We start from the raw sequence: 19,852 nt of genomic DNA, 5'->3' as shown, positions 1-19,852 counted from the left end.
CAATTATTTACTATATTGCAAAACCTGTGATTATGTTTTAATGAATATTACACAAGTAAAACATTTTGTGAAACTTGCTTGAATGGTATTTGAGTTTTTATTATGTTTTAATTTCATTATGCACTTATAATTATAATTAGGTTTAACCACATACATTTTTCACTATCTGGCTGAACCAGAATGATTTCTATTTAATATAAAATTTTGTTATTTTCACCTGTTAAACAAGAATGATCTTTTTTCATTAGTTATTTTTTAAAGAATTGGATAATCTCGTGAATTTTGGTATTTTGCTTAGTTCACTAAAGTTTGATGTTCTAGATGCCAAACATAAAAAGTAAACAAGTACTACATTTTAGTTAAGTTGAATAGCACCCTGTATGGATGTAAATTCTTATATTTCTTTCAAAGTTTACGTACATATCACAAAAAGAAACTGTGAATGATGGAGAAAATTTTAACTTATTTTACTTATTTACTTATTTTATTTTTTACTTATTTGAATGCAGTATGAAGAGTTCTGTTATGTTTGCATATTATATTGCTTGTTAAAAAAAAAAGAAAAGAATTATTTAATTTTGTTCCTCAGTGTAGTTATTTGCTGTTTGTCTATGTCAAATGTTTGGTTTAATGTACTTAGACATTAAATATAATAAAGGTTTTGTTTAATGTGTAAGACAAACGTTGATAATTTCTGGACTGTGTAGATAAAATAAAACAGGTACTAAGTTTAATTACTGGGCCGGTATTGTGACACAAATAAAGTGAATAAAACTTTAAAGTGAGTTAAACGCACTAATTTATTGAAGATTAACTTATATAGCTACAATAATAGAATTCGGAAAACAATTATTATAATTAACTTGATAATATAATATACACTCATGTGAGTGTAATATTAGCTTAATATTTTGATCACGTCCATTTTTTCGATCATAACTTTGCGAATGACTAGTACATTAGATGGCACCCCCATGGGCCTAGCCTCTGCAGCTTTTCTTCCTGCTATACATTGAGCCACAGAACAAATTACACTATACATGTACACTACACAAATTACAACATATACCCTTACACAATGACATTCTACACTATTTTTTCTTATACACACACTCAGTGATGTGACATCTTATGAAGCGCAACCATAACCCAAGGTAGGAACTATTGTGCCGATGGGTGATTGGCTCTACGTAGTGAGTCTCGAACGTTGACCTCTTGGCACTGGGTGAACCCAGTTGTATTTAGCTCTAGCTCCAGTACGCATGCACTCTGCTGAAGTGGTCCATTATATCGCAATAACAAGAAGTAATAACACTTATTAAGAGGCCAATTATTATTGATTTTAGTGTCGACCGCGAGGTGAACAAAAGGCCATGGAGATGAATTGTTGAAAAGGCGGATTGAAATGGTTACCATTAAGCCCTCCCATCACAGTATGATGGTGGCATGGGCGTCCTTGATCAACTTTCCTCTTTTATATCCATGATACTTGAGACTGCTAATAGACAGATATATTCCACAGACATTGAGAAACCCTAGACATCTTTTTGTTCCTTAGTGGAATGATGATTGCTGAATTGCAATTAGCAAACGATGGCAGGCACTATGTAAATTTTCCCACAGGCCTACAAATGAATATCTAGATTTGTATCGTAAGGCTAGAGCAGAATGTTGTCGGATATTCTTGGACGCTGGGAGGAAGTCACGAACGAAATACATGACCACCATTTCACACACTTCTCCCATGTCTACTGTGTGGAAAATGATCCGTGCAATTTGCGGATCACAAAACAATCTATTCTCGAGCTTATTCATGACGGAGAACTCCTTTTATCATCTTCTGCAGTGGCAGCTACCTTAGCAAATTCTTTCTGCTCGGTGTCTCACTTCATATAGAAATGAATTTCGGAGGTACAAGATACAGATGGATGTATTGTGGTTGAACATTGGTGATTTGGTCAGTGAATTAAATTACACCCCCCCTGGACCTGACAACATTCATCTTGGTATGCTGTCACTTCTTCCTAGTTTGGTGTTGCAACATCTATTCAACATTTACAATGATTTATTCTCTGCACAAGTCTTCCCACCCACCTGGCCAGAAGCCGTTGTCATACCAGTACTTAAACCTGGTAAAGACAAAGCAAGCCCTCAAGCTATCGCCGTATCTACTTGACAACCATCTTGTGCAAAGTAATGGAGAGAATGGTGAACTGCAGACTCACATGGTACTTTTAGAGCTTTTATCTCCAGGACAGTGGTTTCTGACAAGGACGATCCTCCATTGACCATTTAGTGTCATTGGGAACAGCTATTCCTGCTATACCAGTCCTCATCACTATCTTCTTTGATATCAGAAAGGTGTTTGACATAGCTTGGCGATGTGGTATTCCACGCACCCTCAAAGAATGGATAGTCAAGGGAAATAAATGTGCTTTTATTAGAGGTTTCTTAAATGACCAAACTTTCCATGTTCGTGTTGGGGATTCTCTTTCAGGTAGTGTCATCCTGGAGAATGGCGTATCTCAAGGAAGTTTATTAAGTGCCACCTTATTTTCTATAGCCATCAAAGGTATTATGAGAGTAAGTTAATTATTATCCACAATGTAGTTATAAATATCATTGCAATACAAATAGGAAACTTACATGTACATCATTTTTCAACATAGTCCCCTTGCATTTCAAAGCACTTGGTCCATCGTTGCACAACTTCCTGATGTCCTCTTAAAAGAAGGTTTTTGATTGAGCTGCAAGCCAGGAATGCACCCCTTTCTTCACTGTTTTGTCCGAGGTAAATTGACAGCCCCTTAATGCCTCTTTGAGTAGACCAAACAAGTGGTAGTCAGAAGGGGCAAGATCAGGACTATACAGAGGATGAGTCAGTACTTCTAGAGTGTTTCAGCAGTGTGGGCAGGTAAGGTAATACTGCTGCCCACACTGCGGACGGGCATTGTCGTTCAACAACACAACACCTTCAGACAGCACTCCTCAGCGTTTGCTTCAAATTGCAGGCTTTAGCTTGGCAGTAAGCATCTGACTGTAACGCGCACTGTTTATTGTCGTACCCCTTTCCTCATAATGTTCTAGTACTGTGCCTTGTGAGTCCCAAAAAACCATAAGCATCAGTTTTACTGCAGATGGTTGGGTTTTCTAACTTTTTTCGCAGGGCAAATTTGGATGTTTCTATTCCATACTCTGCCGTTTACTCTCCAACTCGCAATGATGGATTCATGTTTCATCACCAGGGATGATTCTGTCTAAGAAGATGTCCCGTTCATTACCATAGCGATCCTAATGTTTTTGGCAGATGTCCAAGCGCGTTTGTTTATGTAACTGTGTGAGTTGTTTTGGGACCCATCTTGCGCAGACTTTATGAAACCCAACCCTGTTGTGGATGATTTCGTAGGCAGAACCGTGACTTAATTTTCAGATAATGTGCCACTTCATCAACAGTTAGTTACTTGTCTGTCTAAGAAAACCATGTCACTTGAACGCTCAATGTTTTCTTCATTTGTGGCAGTAAACGGTCATCCGGCTTCTTCGTTGTGCATAACACTTGTGCGACCATTTTTGAATTTTTCAATCCATTCGTAGACACTCCGTTGCGGCAACACACTGTCCCCATACTGTACTGAAAGTCTTTGATGAATTTTTTCCCTGATACACCTGATCACAAAAAGCGGATCACTGAACTTTGCTCTTCTTTGCTGCAAACAGAACGCAGAGCAGTGATGGTTAACGGCAGGGCAGCGATAATAGAACTAACCTACCAGCATCAAACCTGCTCAGACATAACAACAATTAAACCAACCATGCGTCATCTACGCAACACGATAGTACTACCAATATAAACAAAAATATAACCAAATTGCGGATAATAATTGACTCACCCTCGTACTAAATGTGTGCAGACTCCTGTTTCATGTTCTTTATTTGTTAATGATTTTGCTATATATATTGCATCTTGTTCAACAACCACAGCAGAGAGATTACTATGGAACATTTTATCTCACCTTGAAGCTTGGTCCAAGGCTTCACATATTCATCTGAGAAAACAAAATGTGTAGTCATTTCTTGCCTGCAGGACCCCTTTATTCCATAAGTCTTTCTCAGTGAAAGATAGCTAATTGCTATCTCTGCTGATGTCAGATTTTTAGGATTATTTTTTGATAGCCGCCTTACGTGGGTCAAATAAAATTATGGTTTTGTTGCCTGATACACCTTTGTTAGACGCGTAGTGCCGTGCTGAAAATGCTGGATGCTGTACATCATGCTTTCCTTCAACTTGCTACTGGTGCCTTTTGGTCAAGCCATATTGTAAGCATCCTTGTTGAATGCGGTGAGCCATCACTTTGGGATAGACAGGATCAGGTTTTAGCATCTTATTTCCCTGTCTTAAAGGGCAGTCAAATCACCCAGCCTTTGAAAAAGTCCTTGGAAATCCTTATTTTTGAACGTACCATCCACCTTATACTGCGCCTGTGGATATCCGTGCCCGACATTTACTCCTTATAAATGTTGACACGCCTTCTCTTTTTCCAATCTATCTGTGTTCATATCTTCCATGGAGAATCAACCTTAAATGTTTTATGTTTGATCTCATAATATGCAATAAAGAATCAACACCACCTTTATTCTTTTGGCAAATGTTTCACAATATTCTCTCCAAGACTAACCCAGATGCAGTAGTTTATACAGATGGATTGAATAGAACGATACCATTGGTGTGCATTTTTTGTTAATTGCCGAACCTATATGTTTGGTCTACCTGGTATTATGAGTTATTTCTAGGCTATAAATAAGGCTTTGAGTATCATTAACCCTAAGTACCATCATATCCTTATTTGTAGCAACTCATGTAGTGCTCTCCAAGCCTTAGAAAATCTTTCTTTCAGACATTCTATCATTACCAAAATCTACTATGCAATTGCCGAGTTGAACCATCACAACATACAAATGAGTTTCTGCTGGATGCCTTGCCATGTGGGCTGCAGGGCAATGAACGTGCAGATTTCACTGCTAAAGATGCATGTAGTCAACCATCCTTCACTACTGTGTTACTTCACTCTTTGCGCAAAGTGGCAAAATTACTGGGGTGCTACAGTAAATAACAAATTCCAGCACATTAAAGGTTTTGTGTTGCCATGGGACTCCTCATACAGGAAAATTCATCATGAGGAAGTGGTCTTCTGCTAATTGCTGATAGGACATATGAGTGCTACTCATGGGTATCTGATGTCAGCAGTAAATGCACCAGTATGCATACGATGCAACTTCTGCTTGACTATGTGCCACATTCTAGTGGAATGCATACTAATGCAGCCTTGCATTGTAAATTTTAATTGCCCAGGAAATTTCATCAAATCCTAGACTATAATAAAGAAGTTTAGGACTGGGTGTTTTTATTAGTGTTTTATTATTAGACTGGGTGTTTAAATATTAGCACTCTCCGGAGTGCTAATATTTTACATAGTTTTTTATTGTGTTTTTATTTTTTTTTTTACAGTAGTTATATGTTTTTGTGTCTAACATATTAATAAGTTTTTTTTGTGTCTGTTTTTAATGTTTTAGTTTGTTTTGATTTTGTTTTTAAAAATCTACTTTAAGTTTTTATTTTGTTTAATTTTCATTATTCTATTAGATTTTGTATTTACATCTCATATTTTGTTTTCTGTTTGATGATGACATACAAATGTGTTTGCCATAATTAAAATTCTTTATTATTTTTTTTTTTGAATTTTATTTAACCATTTAATATATAGGCAGTATAACTCTTATAAGTGATTTAGTCACACCACATGATCCATAGCCTAATTCACTGCTTCTACATTACTTTTTTCTACCATCTGCATTTGGTTATCATTCATCAAGAACAATTAAACAATCACATATGATTTTGAAAAGTGCAAGCACAATTTCAAAGTTGTATTCTAATTTTAATAACTGTCAAAGTTAAAAAGGTTTGCAAAATTTTGACCTTTATCACATTTTTAACTCTATATAACAGATTATTTTAGAGAATTTAGTTCTCTAAGTTTTGTATCTAAAACAGTAAGTAACATGTAATCAATAATATAATAGAATAGGTATATAAATTTCCAGTTGACCCTGGAGGAATTTATAAAAACTAGAAAAAATAGACAATCACTGCTTCACTACTTCCATAAATCACTGCTAGCTTGTGACTAGTATGAGATTGATCTCAAACAATGTGTACTACTTAAAGCTGGCTAGATATTTAATTTTAACATACTGCATTCTGCCATCCAAGTATGATTTAGCACACGAGTTTCCCATCCTTATTCTCCAGCGTTTAAATTTTTTAAGCAGGATTTTTTTGGTTAATTAAGTCAAATGTTTGGTTAGGTACTAAATTTACCTAATGTAAAATATCCTTTGTCATTATTTTAAAAAGTGTTATTTATAAATTGGAATAAGGTAGTGGTAGTAATGGAATGACTTGTAGAGGAAGAATTATGTTATGAATGACATAATTCATAATGCATATTTCCAAAGCATGCCTTTGGAAATATTTTTAAAAATTTATGATAAGTAGTATGAATAGACAATATTGTTAAAGCAGTTTTTTTGTATTCTTTTAGGATGACCTGCACATTGTTGATTCATTAGAAATTCCAACAGATGACCCATCATACTTGGAAGAACTTATATCAGAACGTTGCTGGGGAGTTTCAGCACTTTTAATTGATGAGTAAGTTAATTTATGCTATAATTTTTTAAGGGAATTTATAAACTAATTCAAATAAATTGTTGAATTTCATTTTCAGTTCGACAAGCCAGCATTTTTTAACTATCAAAAAATTGTTTTCAATTTGAAAGCTGATTCTATGTATTTTAAGCGCCAAATCAAAATAAGACCTCTTTATTCTCTATCAGAAAGATTTTTCATAAAAAGGTTTCAAAAATTTAAGAAAAATATTATAAAAACCAGTTTTTAATTAATTTTTTTAATTTAAAATTGTTATGAAAAACAAAATTACTTTAAATATCATTAAAACTAATGAAAACAACAGTAACTACTATTCCTTACAAGTCCTTATAAGATCCTTTTCTCTTTGTTTCAACACTGCTTTTGGTCCTTTTTTTTTGTGGTCTCAGCCGGTCATTCCTTTTAAACATCCAACAGTCATCACCAATCATGCTCAGTTCCATCTCTCTTGATATCTTCTCTCTACCTCTTTGTACACCCTTTCCCCATGCTCTTTGCTTACTGCTTCAAGATTTTGAGGAAAGTAGTTGAGGTACAAGTCTAGAAAATGCACCTGTGGGCTCATTTAAAGCCTAAATTTTTAACTTTATACAATATTTTTTTATAATTTTTGTTGCAAGAAACTTTGGAATTGTTTCCTTGAAGACTTGTTTTTTGTGCTTTCTCCATTTTGGATTCAAATTTTTCATCTTTCATAAGCTTCCTTATTTTGGTTCAATGAAAACACCCTCCTATATTTTGTTTCTGATAAACCTAAAAATTGACTGCAAATATATTTGAAACACTCCATCTTCTTTTAATGCCTTCATAAATTGCCTCATTAACCTTAGTTTAATATGTAATAGAGGAAGCAAAACCTGGCTTGGCTCTAATAAACTTTCTCTTTCAATGTTTTTCATACAAACTTTTAAGGTTGCTTGGTGGCCATTTTTTTTTTAATGTAGTGCTGCTTTCTAATATGACAATCCACCCCACTTGCACAAAAAACATGGATATTTGATATAACTGGATGTATTTTGTTATTTTTAGTAATAGTTACTTTGATGGGAATATCGCTTATGGTATTTGCATCGGTGGCATCCTGGGCCGAGGCGACTGAGAGATGTCATATGCTGAGGTTTAAAATATGACCTCCGGTAAAGTCCATCAGGGCTAGGTATGGAGGGGGTGGTTGGAGGGTGTCTTCTCCTAGGGGATCTGGATGTTGTGGTATTGCTTGATGATTGCTTACTCAGCCAATTTGTAGCGCAGCTGATCCAACAGTGGCTAAGAGGTGCAAGTGGCAGAAGGATTTATAGACATCTGGGCTCTCCATAGCTTGCTGCAGAATGTGGGTCCTTCATCATTGAAGACCTTCATAGTAATGAAGGACCCGATGAACAGCCTCTCTCTAGTGAGAGGGAGGCTGTTCATCGTATTTGCTTCTTGCAGAGTAAGAGAGTATGTCAATGTTCAGTGTTTGTCACAGGACTAAGTTTTATGATCTACCCATTATCTGTGCTCATTGCTGTGAGGAGGAACATAAGCACAAGGACTATACCAAAAATGGTGATCCTCCATTCTGCATAAATTGTAAAAGGTTGAGAAAAGATCATAAGCATTCTGTTGATAAGAAGGATTGTAGATCATATCCGAGAGCTGTCAAGATGTATCTTAATTCTTTTGATGGTTAGTTTCAGTCAGTTGAATGCACAGGGTGCTGCTCATATTGTTCAAATTGAGTTAGTTGAACTGGCATTTCATTGTAAGCTAGATATTTTGTTGCAGCATTCATATATTACATTTGGTGATGTGCCAGGTTTTGCAGGATGAAAGTAATTTTATTGTGGTTCTGACAGCATATGACTGCTGTTTTGTGCAGAAGAGAAATAAATTTTATATTCTTGTGGAAGCTCTCTAACAATCATCATGTTGTAGGGTGAACATTCAGGACTTAAGTCTATTTATTTTAAGTTTTTATTTTCAGTATTAGACCCTGCTGAGCATCATCTTGAGGTCTGGGAGAAAATTCTTCAGTTTTCAGAGCATAGTTCTATTGTTACTGGTACAGATGTTAATACTAAATCTCTTATGTGGCTTAGTGATTACACCAATGAGCAGTTGAAGGTTTTGTCGTCCAACATGACTTAGAGGTTTTTAATGATTGTGGTGAGCTGCCAACATATGCTGGTATGTTGGACAGTAGAGGACAGTTTGCCGGCAACAATATTGATGTCATGGTTGTAAGATACATTCCTGTATGTGTCTGTGGTTAGAAGGCTGTTGATGAGCTCTAGCAACCATCGACTTATTGTCTTTGAAATCACTGGTGGCCTGAGTGATGGTTATAGGTGTAATTTCCTAGTTCAGCAGGGGTCTTTTTTGTACTGGAAAGTAAATTGGCAGAGGTTTGTCACAATTATTTCGGCCAGGCTCCTCCTTGTTTGACCATCCAGACAGGGGTCTGGATGGTCTTGATCTTGAGGACCTGGCAGGTTGTTATCGGCAGCTTTCATCGATGCTGCTGAGCATTCCATTCCCCACACTTCAGGTTGGAGAGGGAACTTACTGAGCTGAAGTCATCTGTTCATTTACAGAGGTCCTCTCAAACTGAGCAGTGAGCAGATTTGGCTTCAAGATATAGGAAGCTCAGATGTTGTTACTATCACAAGGTAAGGCAGGCCAAATGTCATTCTTGGCATTCCTTTGTTCAGAAACAAGGTAACTAAGATTTGTAAGGTGTTGTTTAACGAGTGGTAGGGCATAAACGAAAGAAGTGCATTCTTCTCTTTACTCTCTCGAGATCAGGCAAGGAGTGATCTCAGATAAAGCTGAGATCTTACATACTTTGTTAAATGATGATTTAGCTGTAGAAACTTCTTTCTGCTTTCTTCATTTTAGATTCAAATATTTCATCATTTAAAACTTTTCATTACATCGATGTTTTGTCTTCAGAAGTTATTTCTGAAAATTATAAACATTTCTGAAGGTTATAAACATCAAACTTGTCCAAATTTATTTTACAATTGCTATTAATACATTCTAAAATAACACCGAATCATTTGATTAGTTCTAAACTCACTCCTGTTATTTCAGCTGATTTTCCTGCATTTCTAAACAACTGACGTGCTGTGTTTCCATCTTTCGTGTTCCTGGTTTGCTGTTTAGGCATGTTGATCAGTAAACCTAACTCATTTTTAAGTCTTCTTGCAAGAATTTCTTTTTTCTAGACACTTTTCTTTATTTTCTACACCCTGAGCTTGCTGTGATTTTATTTCTAACTGGTATGAAATATGGTACAGTCATGGATCAAATTATTTGATCCATGACTGTAGTAGTGATAAACCAAAAGACAAATAATCTTTAATTAGTTCCTTTGCTTTAATTTTATCCACACAATTCATTTCGATGGGTTTAGCTTCGTACAAGTAACATGTATGTGTTGAAGTACATGATGATACAGCATTACAGACCTTACCATCAATCATACAGAATACTAGTTCAGCATTTCCTGTAATTTCTTTTCTGTTACACTATATATATATTTTGGTTGGTGAAAGTATTTTGATTTGATTCTCAATTTTCTTAACCTCTGTAGTTATTAAATCTATTTTATTGGCTACGGTATATGGTCGATGATGGAACAGGGTTTAAAGCTAAATAAGCTCTCGTCTTAAAATGTTCCTCAGAAAATTTCTGCTTGTATCGATTTTGTTCTGCCCCATTGCAGCCCCATTTTATGATTATTTTCGCAGAACTAATTTCACTATGCAAAATTAACGTTATATGGATATAATTTACTATTTATGTCAATAGTCTGCTGTCATATCAGCTTGAAAGATTTGTGTCCATTGTTAATAAAAGTCTTGATCTGCAGATAACATGAATGAATTTTTGAATAAAAATTATATGGGCCTTCTTAATTGTAGTAGTTCTTTTTGGAGAAGCAGTATAGAGCTCTTTAACAATAGCTGCAGAGTGTCTTTTACCTTCTTTCCGAAGTTTCATTTGAATTGCCATCAATTATTTTTATTTTGAGGTTGAGAGAATGAGGTTCATAATATTTAGTTATTTAGCCTTAGAACCACAGGCACTAAATTCTTTAACAGGCCTAACCCATCTATTACAAATATTAGATATGCTTCCAGTTTGATCCAAATCTTGAGAAAATGAAATATTTCCCTCAAGCCAAGATGAGTAATTTTTCAGGAATCTTATCTCGATGTCTTGCCACTTTCTCCCATTTTCTTTTGGAAGCTTTGACCGATGCACAAAATTCTTGCTGGAATTTTTAAACTGTATTTCAGCCTGTGTAATCTACTTGAACCTGTTCCTTCTAGCTCTTTGTAATTTCCTATGAGCTGCCCACGTTGATGCCCTCAGTATTTTGATTTCAGGCATCCACCAATATACGTTCCTTCTCACCTATGCTGGTGATGGTCTTAAGTCTAACACACCATTCTTCACGCATGATAGTAAGAAACCCATCGGGACTTCTGTCTCTTACTGCATTCAGTTTTCCTTCTATCCCCTGAGCAAAAGTGCGTGATTGAATCATCATAGGCTTTCATCTTTGTCTCCTTCATTGTACTGCCGGGTTGTCCCAGGTTGACTTCAAAAAAGATTCCCAGATGGTCACTCGTGAAATCTTCTTGCAGTATGCACCATGAAGTTAGCTTCCCAACACTGTTGCCTGAAATGGCTGTAATGTCGATTACCGTGATCCACAAATGTGTAAATCCCCAGTGTATTGACGACCTTCATGTTGAGTGCATTTAACAGTGCTGCCAGGTCGTAACCACATCACGTGGATCTGGTGCCACCAAGTTGGAACACTTTGGCATTGAAATCCCCTGTAAGGATTATCGGTTTTCTTTCCACTCTGATCGTATCTTCCAGCTTGTTTAGAATTTCTTTGTATCTATCGTCATCACAATTTGGTAAAATATACTCACAAATGATTATGCACACAGACAGTCTCATTGCTATAATGCCTCTATCGTATTTAATATCAACGGTCACCCAACGGTTCAACACATTCCTGACCGTAGTATCCTGTAATTCATCTGTATATCAGTCACCAGAGGTAATCAACTTGATATTTGGTCCTACAGCCAGTAAAAAATCCACATCCCGATTGATAGCCGTCTTCCAAGTGAGGTCATGTGTCATCGCCATTCTATTAATGTTTAATTGAATAAATATCATTGTTTGTTCATTTCATATATTCAGCTTCCTGTTCGGTGTCCAATTTTGCTGCAGTTTAGGCATTTCTGAAGTTCTAGACATTCTTTAGTGCAGTGCCTGGCACCGCCATAACTGTTGTATAATGAGGTGCAATTTGGACCTTTGCCGTTTCAGGATAAGTGTCCTGTACTCCAACATTTATATCATTTTACCTCATCGGTATTGATTTCGACTCAGCAGGAATGCCAGCCCACTTTTATTCTAGGTTTTCTTGACAATAATTTTGCGTCTCTAGTTAATAATAGTATTCTGTGTGTTCCCAAAAGCAGGTCTCATTGCAGTAACTCAGAATGGGATATCCAGACCAGTTTCTTTCTTGATCGCCATAGCAACGTCGTCAATTGTTGCATCAGCATAAAAAGCCATCTTACATCCTTCATATGGTCTATCCTCAACCACCACATCTGTGACATTAGTCATTAGTCTTGTTTTAATGTCGTTTTTTTTTTGTAGTGGAATCGATGACATGAATCTCCAATGTCTCAGATTTGCCTTTCTTGACTGAAAGTATATCTTTAGCCATATCCTTGCCAATACTTCTTTTCACTTCCTTTAATAAGTATGTGTACATCATTCCGGCTTTCTTAACTGCGACTATTGATGATAAAGGTCCTTGAGTCATCTTCTTCTTCGCCTCTTTTTCAATATTGTAAAATTGCCATCTTTTATCAGATTTGTCTGATCTATGGATCCAGTATTCCAAAGCTTTGCACGCTTTATCCCCCATACTGTCGTACGGCACATAAAACTCAAGTCTACCACTTTCAACACTGCAGACTCAATGCAGAGTCCTTATAAGATTTCTAGTCATGTCTTCACAATTCTCATCACAATCACAAAGGTGGTGAAATTTCTGTGTCTTTGCCTTAAGGGTAAAATATGTCTGTACATCTTATATCCCTAAGCACTATACTGTTTTGTATCTTTGTAGCCGTACCTAACCTCTTCATTATTCTGAGGGTGGACTCTCATATCGTCTTCATAATCTGGCCATTTGCCCAATGATCATGCGATAAGAGAAAAACTCAGGTACCTTCCACCTCATTAGGGAAGCCAAATATGATGTCCACCCTTTTGAACATATCCTTCGGCCAACAAATGTTCATAACTTCTTCCAGTTCTCCAATATCATCTGATTCCAGGACATTTTCTATTTTCTCCCAGATCTTGGCTCTGTTCAACCTCTCTTTATCCTCAAGGTTTTTGTCCCAGTTTTGACTGAATATCACTACTCTGGCCAAATATTGGGTTTGCTATTTCGTATAATGTATACATCATAGTCTCTACATTCTTGGTAAATTCTAGTACACGATAAGCACAATCTTTGATTTTGTGCTCTGTGTTCATGTTCTTTTTAATATGCGAAATTAACTCTTAAATTTCGTACATCATATGATCCATATCGGTACCATCCGTGAGATCCCCATTGCTGCTATCTTCTATTGCATCTATTTTCCTCTTGGGTACTCTAGCTTCTGTCATCTCCATCGTATCACTTTTGTAGTCTTTATCACCTTTGATACCTTTTGCTGAAGACGGTTTGGAGGCCGAAACGTTAGGTCTTCTTGATCTTAGCTGCATCTCCCTGCATACTGGTGAACGGGTCAAACTTCTCGTTTCTTTGAAAGGCCATTCTGCCATTTTCTCAAAAGTGGGTTATCATAAACAAAAAGTAACCGCAGATTCTTACTCAGAATCAAAAACACTTGACATCAACACCTCACACAGTGGTAGGGGTTGGGTGGGGAAACTTTTTGGGGGGTGGTGGGGGTAGGTAATTTGTATAAGTTCAAAAATCTGGTCGGAAATCTTTTTGGGGGGTTTTGGGGCAAGAGTCAAAGTGATCAGGGATGATGTGAAACACCTAGAAACGAAAGGATTTGGCCGGGAAAGGATTTTTGGGTAGGTATTTTCTGGGTTGGGAGGTCAGGAGATAGAGGAGGCTCAGATCGGTGGAGATCCAGGAGTATATGTGTCTGGAAGGAACGGGTAGCCAGAAAAATGTAAAAAAGGAATTCCCCTTACAATTGAGATGGCTAGGACTTAGAATATTTTCACCTCGAATGCAAAAAATATTCAAAGTCCTTGTTTACTACAAGTAAATGATGTCAAAAACTTTCACTGTCTTGTCTTTCAACTAATAATTTTAACTAATTACTAGGTTAAATTCAACCAATTTCTTATATTACAGTATAGGAAAAAACGAAAAATCAAAATAATAAATCACCAAAAACAGCAGAACAAAACCACACACGTCTGATCACTTATACAATCCCAACTCAACTAATGTTGTATAACCTGGTATAATGCATTAAACATCAAACAGATGTTTTAAAAAATCAATTTTTCAATATTTACTTTAGTCACTATTTAAAAGGCTTACTGGAAACTAAATTTCACAAGTAAAAGAAAGTAATCACTGAATATAACTTATATACTATAACAATGATAAATTAAAACCAGATAAATCACTAAAGAAGACTGTTCATGGTCACAGTTAAAGCAAAACTATTGTGACAATCTTAAAAACAATTAAGACATTCATATCCAGTGCGTGTTGTAACATATTCAAAGTTATTCAGCATCGTCACTTAAGATTGATTATACAAAAAACAACCTTGTTTTCATATGTCACAGATAGCCTACTTTTGAGATGTAAAATAATTCTACGCTTCCAGCTTGGTAAAAAAAAATTAATTTTTTCCTCCTAGATTTGAAAAATTGCGCGCATCCAGCGCAGCGAGTTCGTGTTTCAATGTCAAGATGTCAAATTTGATATGTTGCAGTTTCAGAAGTACCTCAGGTTGCTCTTTGATAAAAATTTTTGTTTTAAGGAGCATTCACAGTACTTTGCAAAGACCAGTATTGCCTTCTTTCATACTCAACATGCGATTAATTCGGATTGGGGGTCTGAATTTTAAGACTATGAGTATCCTCTATAAGGGTGTGTGTGAGGTAATTATTTTCTATGGCTCACCTGTTTGGGTGGATAGGCTAAAATTTAAAACTAATAGGGATATTTTGTTGAGGGCCTAGCGTCTTTAGTTGTTAACAGTGACAGGTGGTTACTGTAAAATTTCTCGTAAGAGTGCCCTGCTGATAGCTAGAATAAAGACTATTGATGTTTTCTCACTTGAGCTTCAATTACGCTATTTCGCAAAGAAGTTGGGTCAACTGACTTTTGCTAGAATTCTCTTGATTGAGAATGATGGATTTCAATTGTAACAGACTGGGTGGGTGTAATGCCTGATAGGCATTACACGCATAGTCTTTTCCCTGATGATGTGAGGAGTCTGCAGGGTGCCACTTATTTCTACTCAGTTGTGTTGTTTGAGTAGTTGGTTTTTGGTTTTGATTTGTGTTTATTGATAGTACATTCTGACAAAATCCAAGCTGTTAACTGAGAGATGTTAGTTCAGAAGATAACCTCCAGCAAAACCCATCAAGGCTAGGTACTGACAGGCTGGTGTGATGACCAGGATCAATACATGGCAGGATCTTCCCCTTCAGGGTCAGGATTTTGTTCAAGTAACAAGAAAAATTCCTTTAAATGCTACAAATTGTTCAGCCTTGATCCTTATATCAAATTTTAATTAGAAGTAACGCAGGATTTTTGTAACACTTGAAATGAACAGAATGTTTCACTGGTAAAGAAGTTTACTTACTTCCATTGTGCCGAAGGAAGTACCTTCTCCTTTTCAAAGAACATTGATTCATTACAAAGATTCTAGATTCTGATTCCACTACAAAGTTTCTGAACAGAGATTATTCCAATGAACAGTCTCTGTTCAGAAACTTTATAGTCAATATGGAATTGTTCCAGGATCCAAAAGTAACAACATTGCTGTTATTGTTTGGTTCTCTCCAAAGTGGATAGACTGTTTTTTCTTTGTGACCACTGGCAAAGCTCTTCAACACACACTGAATAAATCAATAAAGAATTCAAAATTTGTCTTGGTCTCCTAATTTCATACCAAAATACGCAGTGTACTTTTTTTTATGAATTCTGTAATGTGTCTATTGTTTTTGATGGTAAAATTTCCACAAATATAGTAAAAAAGAGTCAGGCGCATTGACATGACCTCTTAACGTTTTTGGAATTTAATTTAGTAAAAATAAGTGTAAGTTACATTACAATGAGTTAGTCTTATTTAATAAAATCTAAGTTACATAAAATTACTTGAAAAATATAAGTGCATAAAAAAGTTGTAATATATATTAAAAAAAATTGTAAGTTAAATGAATGAAATCGTCGCAAACTAATGGCATAAATGCACATCACTTGTAAAAAAGGTAAATTATTTGTAACTTAAATAGCAACATAAAACCATCCATAAAATTATTTACAAAATATGATAGAGAAAACTTAATCCTTCATCAGCTTTTATTGCCAACTCATTACTAAAAAACTATTTAGAAATTTATTTTAGAATTAAGATTTTTGTCTTTAATTATTATTTATTTTTGCATTATGAAGAATATTTTTGCTCTTTTTAAAATTGTAACAATTTTGTGCCATAATTTGGTCTGTTTTGCTTTGGATTAAAACCAAATTTCTGATACTTGTATTTCTTTAAATTCTCTATGAATTGATTTTCTTTTCTCTTAGAATCTATGTTTTTTCTTTATGACTTTATGCCTGGTTGATAATGTTTTCTGAAGCTACAAAGAAATGCAGCTGTAGCAACAAAGAAGTAAATACACTTTTCGTTAAAAATATTAGTATCAAAAATGTGGAATCTAGTATTAACCAAAAAAGATTAATTTAATGAGATAGCATTTATTAGCTGCATTAAGATTAATTAATGAAAATACTTCTAGAAATAAATTTTATTGTATATAGATTTTTAGTTCATTAAGATATAGATTGTTTTGTAAATTGTAATAATTTTTTTAAACTGCTAATTAGTTTTTTCTGTATTTGTTACAGTACAGATGTAATGCCTCGAAATATTACTGCTGCAACTTCTTCAATAAATCACATTAATCTAATGCCTGTTTACGGTAAGTGTAGGATTGTTATAAAAACAAAAATCCTTATTTTAGGAAATAACAAAAAATATTTTAGTTATATATTACTCTAGTATTCCATCACAAAATAAAAAGCTTTTTTTTTTTTGAAGAACTTATGAATCATTTTTGGAAAAATTTATTGTTATAATTATTAATCTTGTTTTCTTTTTATTACCGCTGTTAATTGCAGTTTATTTAAAGAACACTTTTTGAATTAGAGAAAACTGTTCTTAAAAAGTACTGTGGTGCATTTCATTATTTCTTAACTTACTTAACAAATCGCATAAAATTAATGTTAAATTATCTTTAAAATTTTTATTGACTAACTTTGTACCCTTGTTAGAATTATAACAAATATTGTTCACGTCATGTAAGCATAAACAAACAGATTGTGTATATCATCACTTCTTTGGAGTACTTTAGTATATTGTTAATTTAAATTATAAATTATGTATGAACTTTTTTCCTTGGTCACCATGGGGTATTACTTCAGAGGATGATATGTATGTGAATGTAAATGAAGTGTAATTTTGTAAAGTCACAGGTTGACCATTCCTGAGATATGTGGTTAATTGAAACCCAGTCACCAAAGAACATGGGTATCCATCCACAATCTAGTATTCAAATTTGCAAAAAAGTAACTGTCTGCTAGGATTTGAACCTTTGAACTCTTGACTTTGAATCAGCTGATTTGTGATGATGAGTTCACCACTAGACCAACCTGGTGGGTTATTATGTATGTACTGTAAATAGTATTGTTGTTAAAGTAATTAATTCGTATAAAAAAAATTCACTTTTACACTGAAAGCTGATATAATTCTTTATTAAAATGGCCATCTCATAGAAATTGACCATATGAATCCTTAATTGATAGCTAAAAATGTACATTTAGTTAGCATATTGGTCAGAATTAATATTTATTTAAAAGCTGATCTTTCATGGTGAAGTGGTAGTGTCTCAGCCGTTGATCTGGGGTTCCCAGGTTCAAATCTCGGTCAGGCATTTCATTTTTCATACGCTACAAAATTCCGTTTCCATATTCCCACGTATAACCTTCCTTGGTGAATTAATTCATCAAAGCAAAAGAAAGCATAATTTGTGTTTTTTTAACTGTAACTTTATAATAAAATTATTTTTTTTTACTGAACTCTAAAAACCTTCTGTATGTAATGTCTTTCTTATTAATTAAGTTTATTCACAAATTTTAATTATCAAAATATCATCTATTTTTAAACTAATTGAACCATAAAATACTTCTCTTCCCACTCAGATTTCTGAATTAATCTGGTATTGAAAATATCAAATCGTAATTTCAAATCTCAGTAACTAAAGTTAAAATCAAAGATTAAAATTAAAGATGTGACCAATTTGAGAAAAATTAGAAAATTTCTTGCAATTTTGAATAATATTAAAGAATTTCTCCCAAATTTGAGAAAAATTAGGCATTTTGTTGCAAATTTGGGAAAAAATATAGAATTTCTCTTAAAAATTACAGTAATTCTTAATTTTAGTAATTCCCACTACTGTCACATTTTAAGACTAAAGCTGTGCTTAAAAACACAACAGCTAACTGAACAAAAATATCAACAGAATCCTAAGAATTTTAAGTAATTAAATTTGTTCATGAATTTTAACTATCAAGGAATTTTCATTTTTAAATTGAACAAAAAATATTTTTGGAAAATTTCATAATGAAAAATATAATTTACTAACTGAACAATAAAGTTAGTGCATAGTATTTCAAACCTTCAGTAACTAAGGATGGATTCAAGAAATTTACTGCCTTTTTTAAACCAGTGTAATGGATGATGATTAACTTAGATAAAAAAGAAAACCACTATCATGTCACAACTTTAGGTAATTAAAAAAAAAAAAAAAAAAAAAAAAAAATAGTATTTGATGAGAGTGACATCCTTCCTTTCAGAATAAAACAAATTCACTTTTGTAATACCTGATGATGTTAATTTTTTAGATTTTTTTTTTTTTAGACTAATTACAAATATATTGCAGCATTATGTTAGATAAATTATTTGATTGATTTGTTGCAGGGCTTAATGTACACAGCATGTTAAAACATGAAACACTAATATTAACACTAGCTGCAGTAGAAAAAATTGAAGAAAAGATTCTCTTTCACCTTAATCGTACGGATAGTCGTAAAAAAATGCAGAAGTTCGAATTAAGTCAAGTTTGAAAATTTAATGTCCTGTTAATTTTGTTAATTTGTATCTTTAATTAAAAATATTCTTTTATACATGGTTTTTTTTCCTCTTGATCACATTTACCTATTATCTAAGAATATATTTTATATATTAATTAACTTTTATGCAAAAAATTACAGCATTTGTGTTGACAAAATAAACAAAATTATCATTTTAGCAGATATGCTTATACATTTATACAGAACCAAAGACTAGGGTAGGAATAGAAAGAATTGAGTAGGAAATTATAAATATCAGTACACATAATCCTTATCTTTTATGACCTTAATGGTGAAATTCCTGAATACAAAATGATTTTAAAATTAATTAAATTAAATCTTTCGAAGATGTTATTTAAATATTCACTTCAGAAGATACAATACATAAAATAGAGTATTAAAAATATTATAAATAGCTATAAATACAGATATAATAAATCTTTTCTAATAATATAAATCCTTCAAGCCTGCTCTCAAAAGTAAATACTTGAACTTAGAGCAAGAGTAATGGCTAACATAGAGTAATCAAACAAAATACCCTATCAAAATCATAATTTACAACTAAAACAATATTACATAATACCACTCAATGTAGGAAGGAAATAATCTATAGGAATAAAATATACTTTAATAAATTAAATACAAACACAGTATTACCAACAAATATGCAACACATAAATAAA

General features: G+C 34.0%; 1 protein-coding gene across 1 annotated transcript in view; it reads left to right on the top strand.

The window, feature by feature from the left end:
* The window catches only part of mRpL4 (mitochondrial ribosomal protein L4), a 29,698-nt gene extending 10,475 nt beyond the window's left edge, over nt 1–19,223 (top strand). The window contains exons 4-6 of the mRNA XM_075367919.1: nt 6,603–6,712; nt 16,887–16,960; nt 19,018–19,223. Coding sequence (XP_075224034.1) covers nt 6,603–6,712; nt 16,887–16,960; nt 19,018–19,163 — 330 coding nt within the window. The 3' untranslated portion in view covers nt 19,164–19,223. The remainder of the gene's footprint in view (nt 1–6,602; nt 6,713–16,886; nt 16,961–19,017) is intronic.
* Nucleotides 19,224–19,852: the final 629 nt, after the last annotated feature.

This window comes from Lycorma delicatula, chromosome 6 (assembly GCF_047948215.1).
Source record: "Lycorma delicatula isolate Av1 chromosome 6, ASM4794821v1, whole genome shotgun sequence".
Lineage (NCBI taxonomy): Eukaryota > Metazoa > Arthropoda > Insecta > Hemiptera > Fulgoridae > Lycorma > Lycorma delicatula.
The sequence above is the reverse complement of the archived record's forward strand: the minus strand, read 5'-3'. Positions and strand labels throughout refer to the sequence as shown.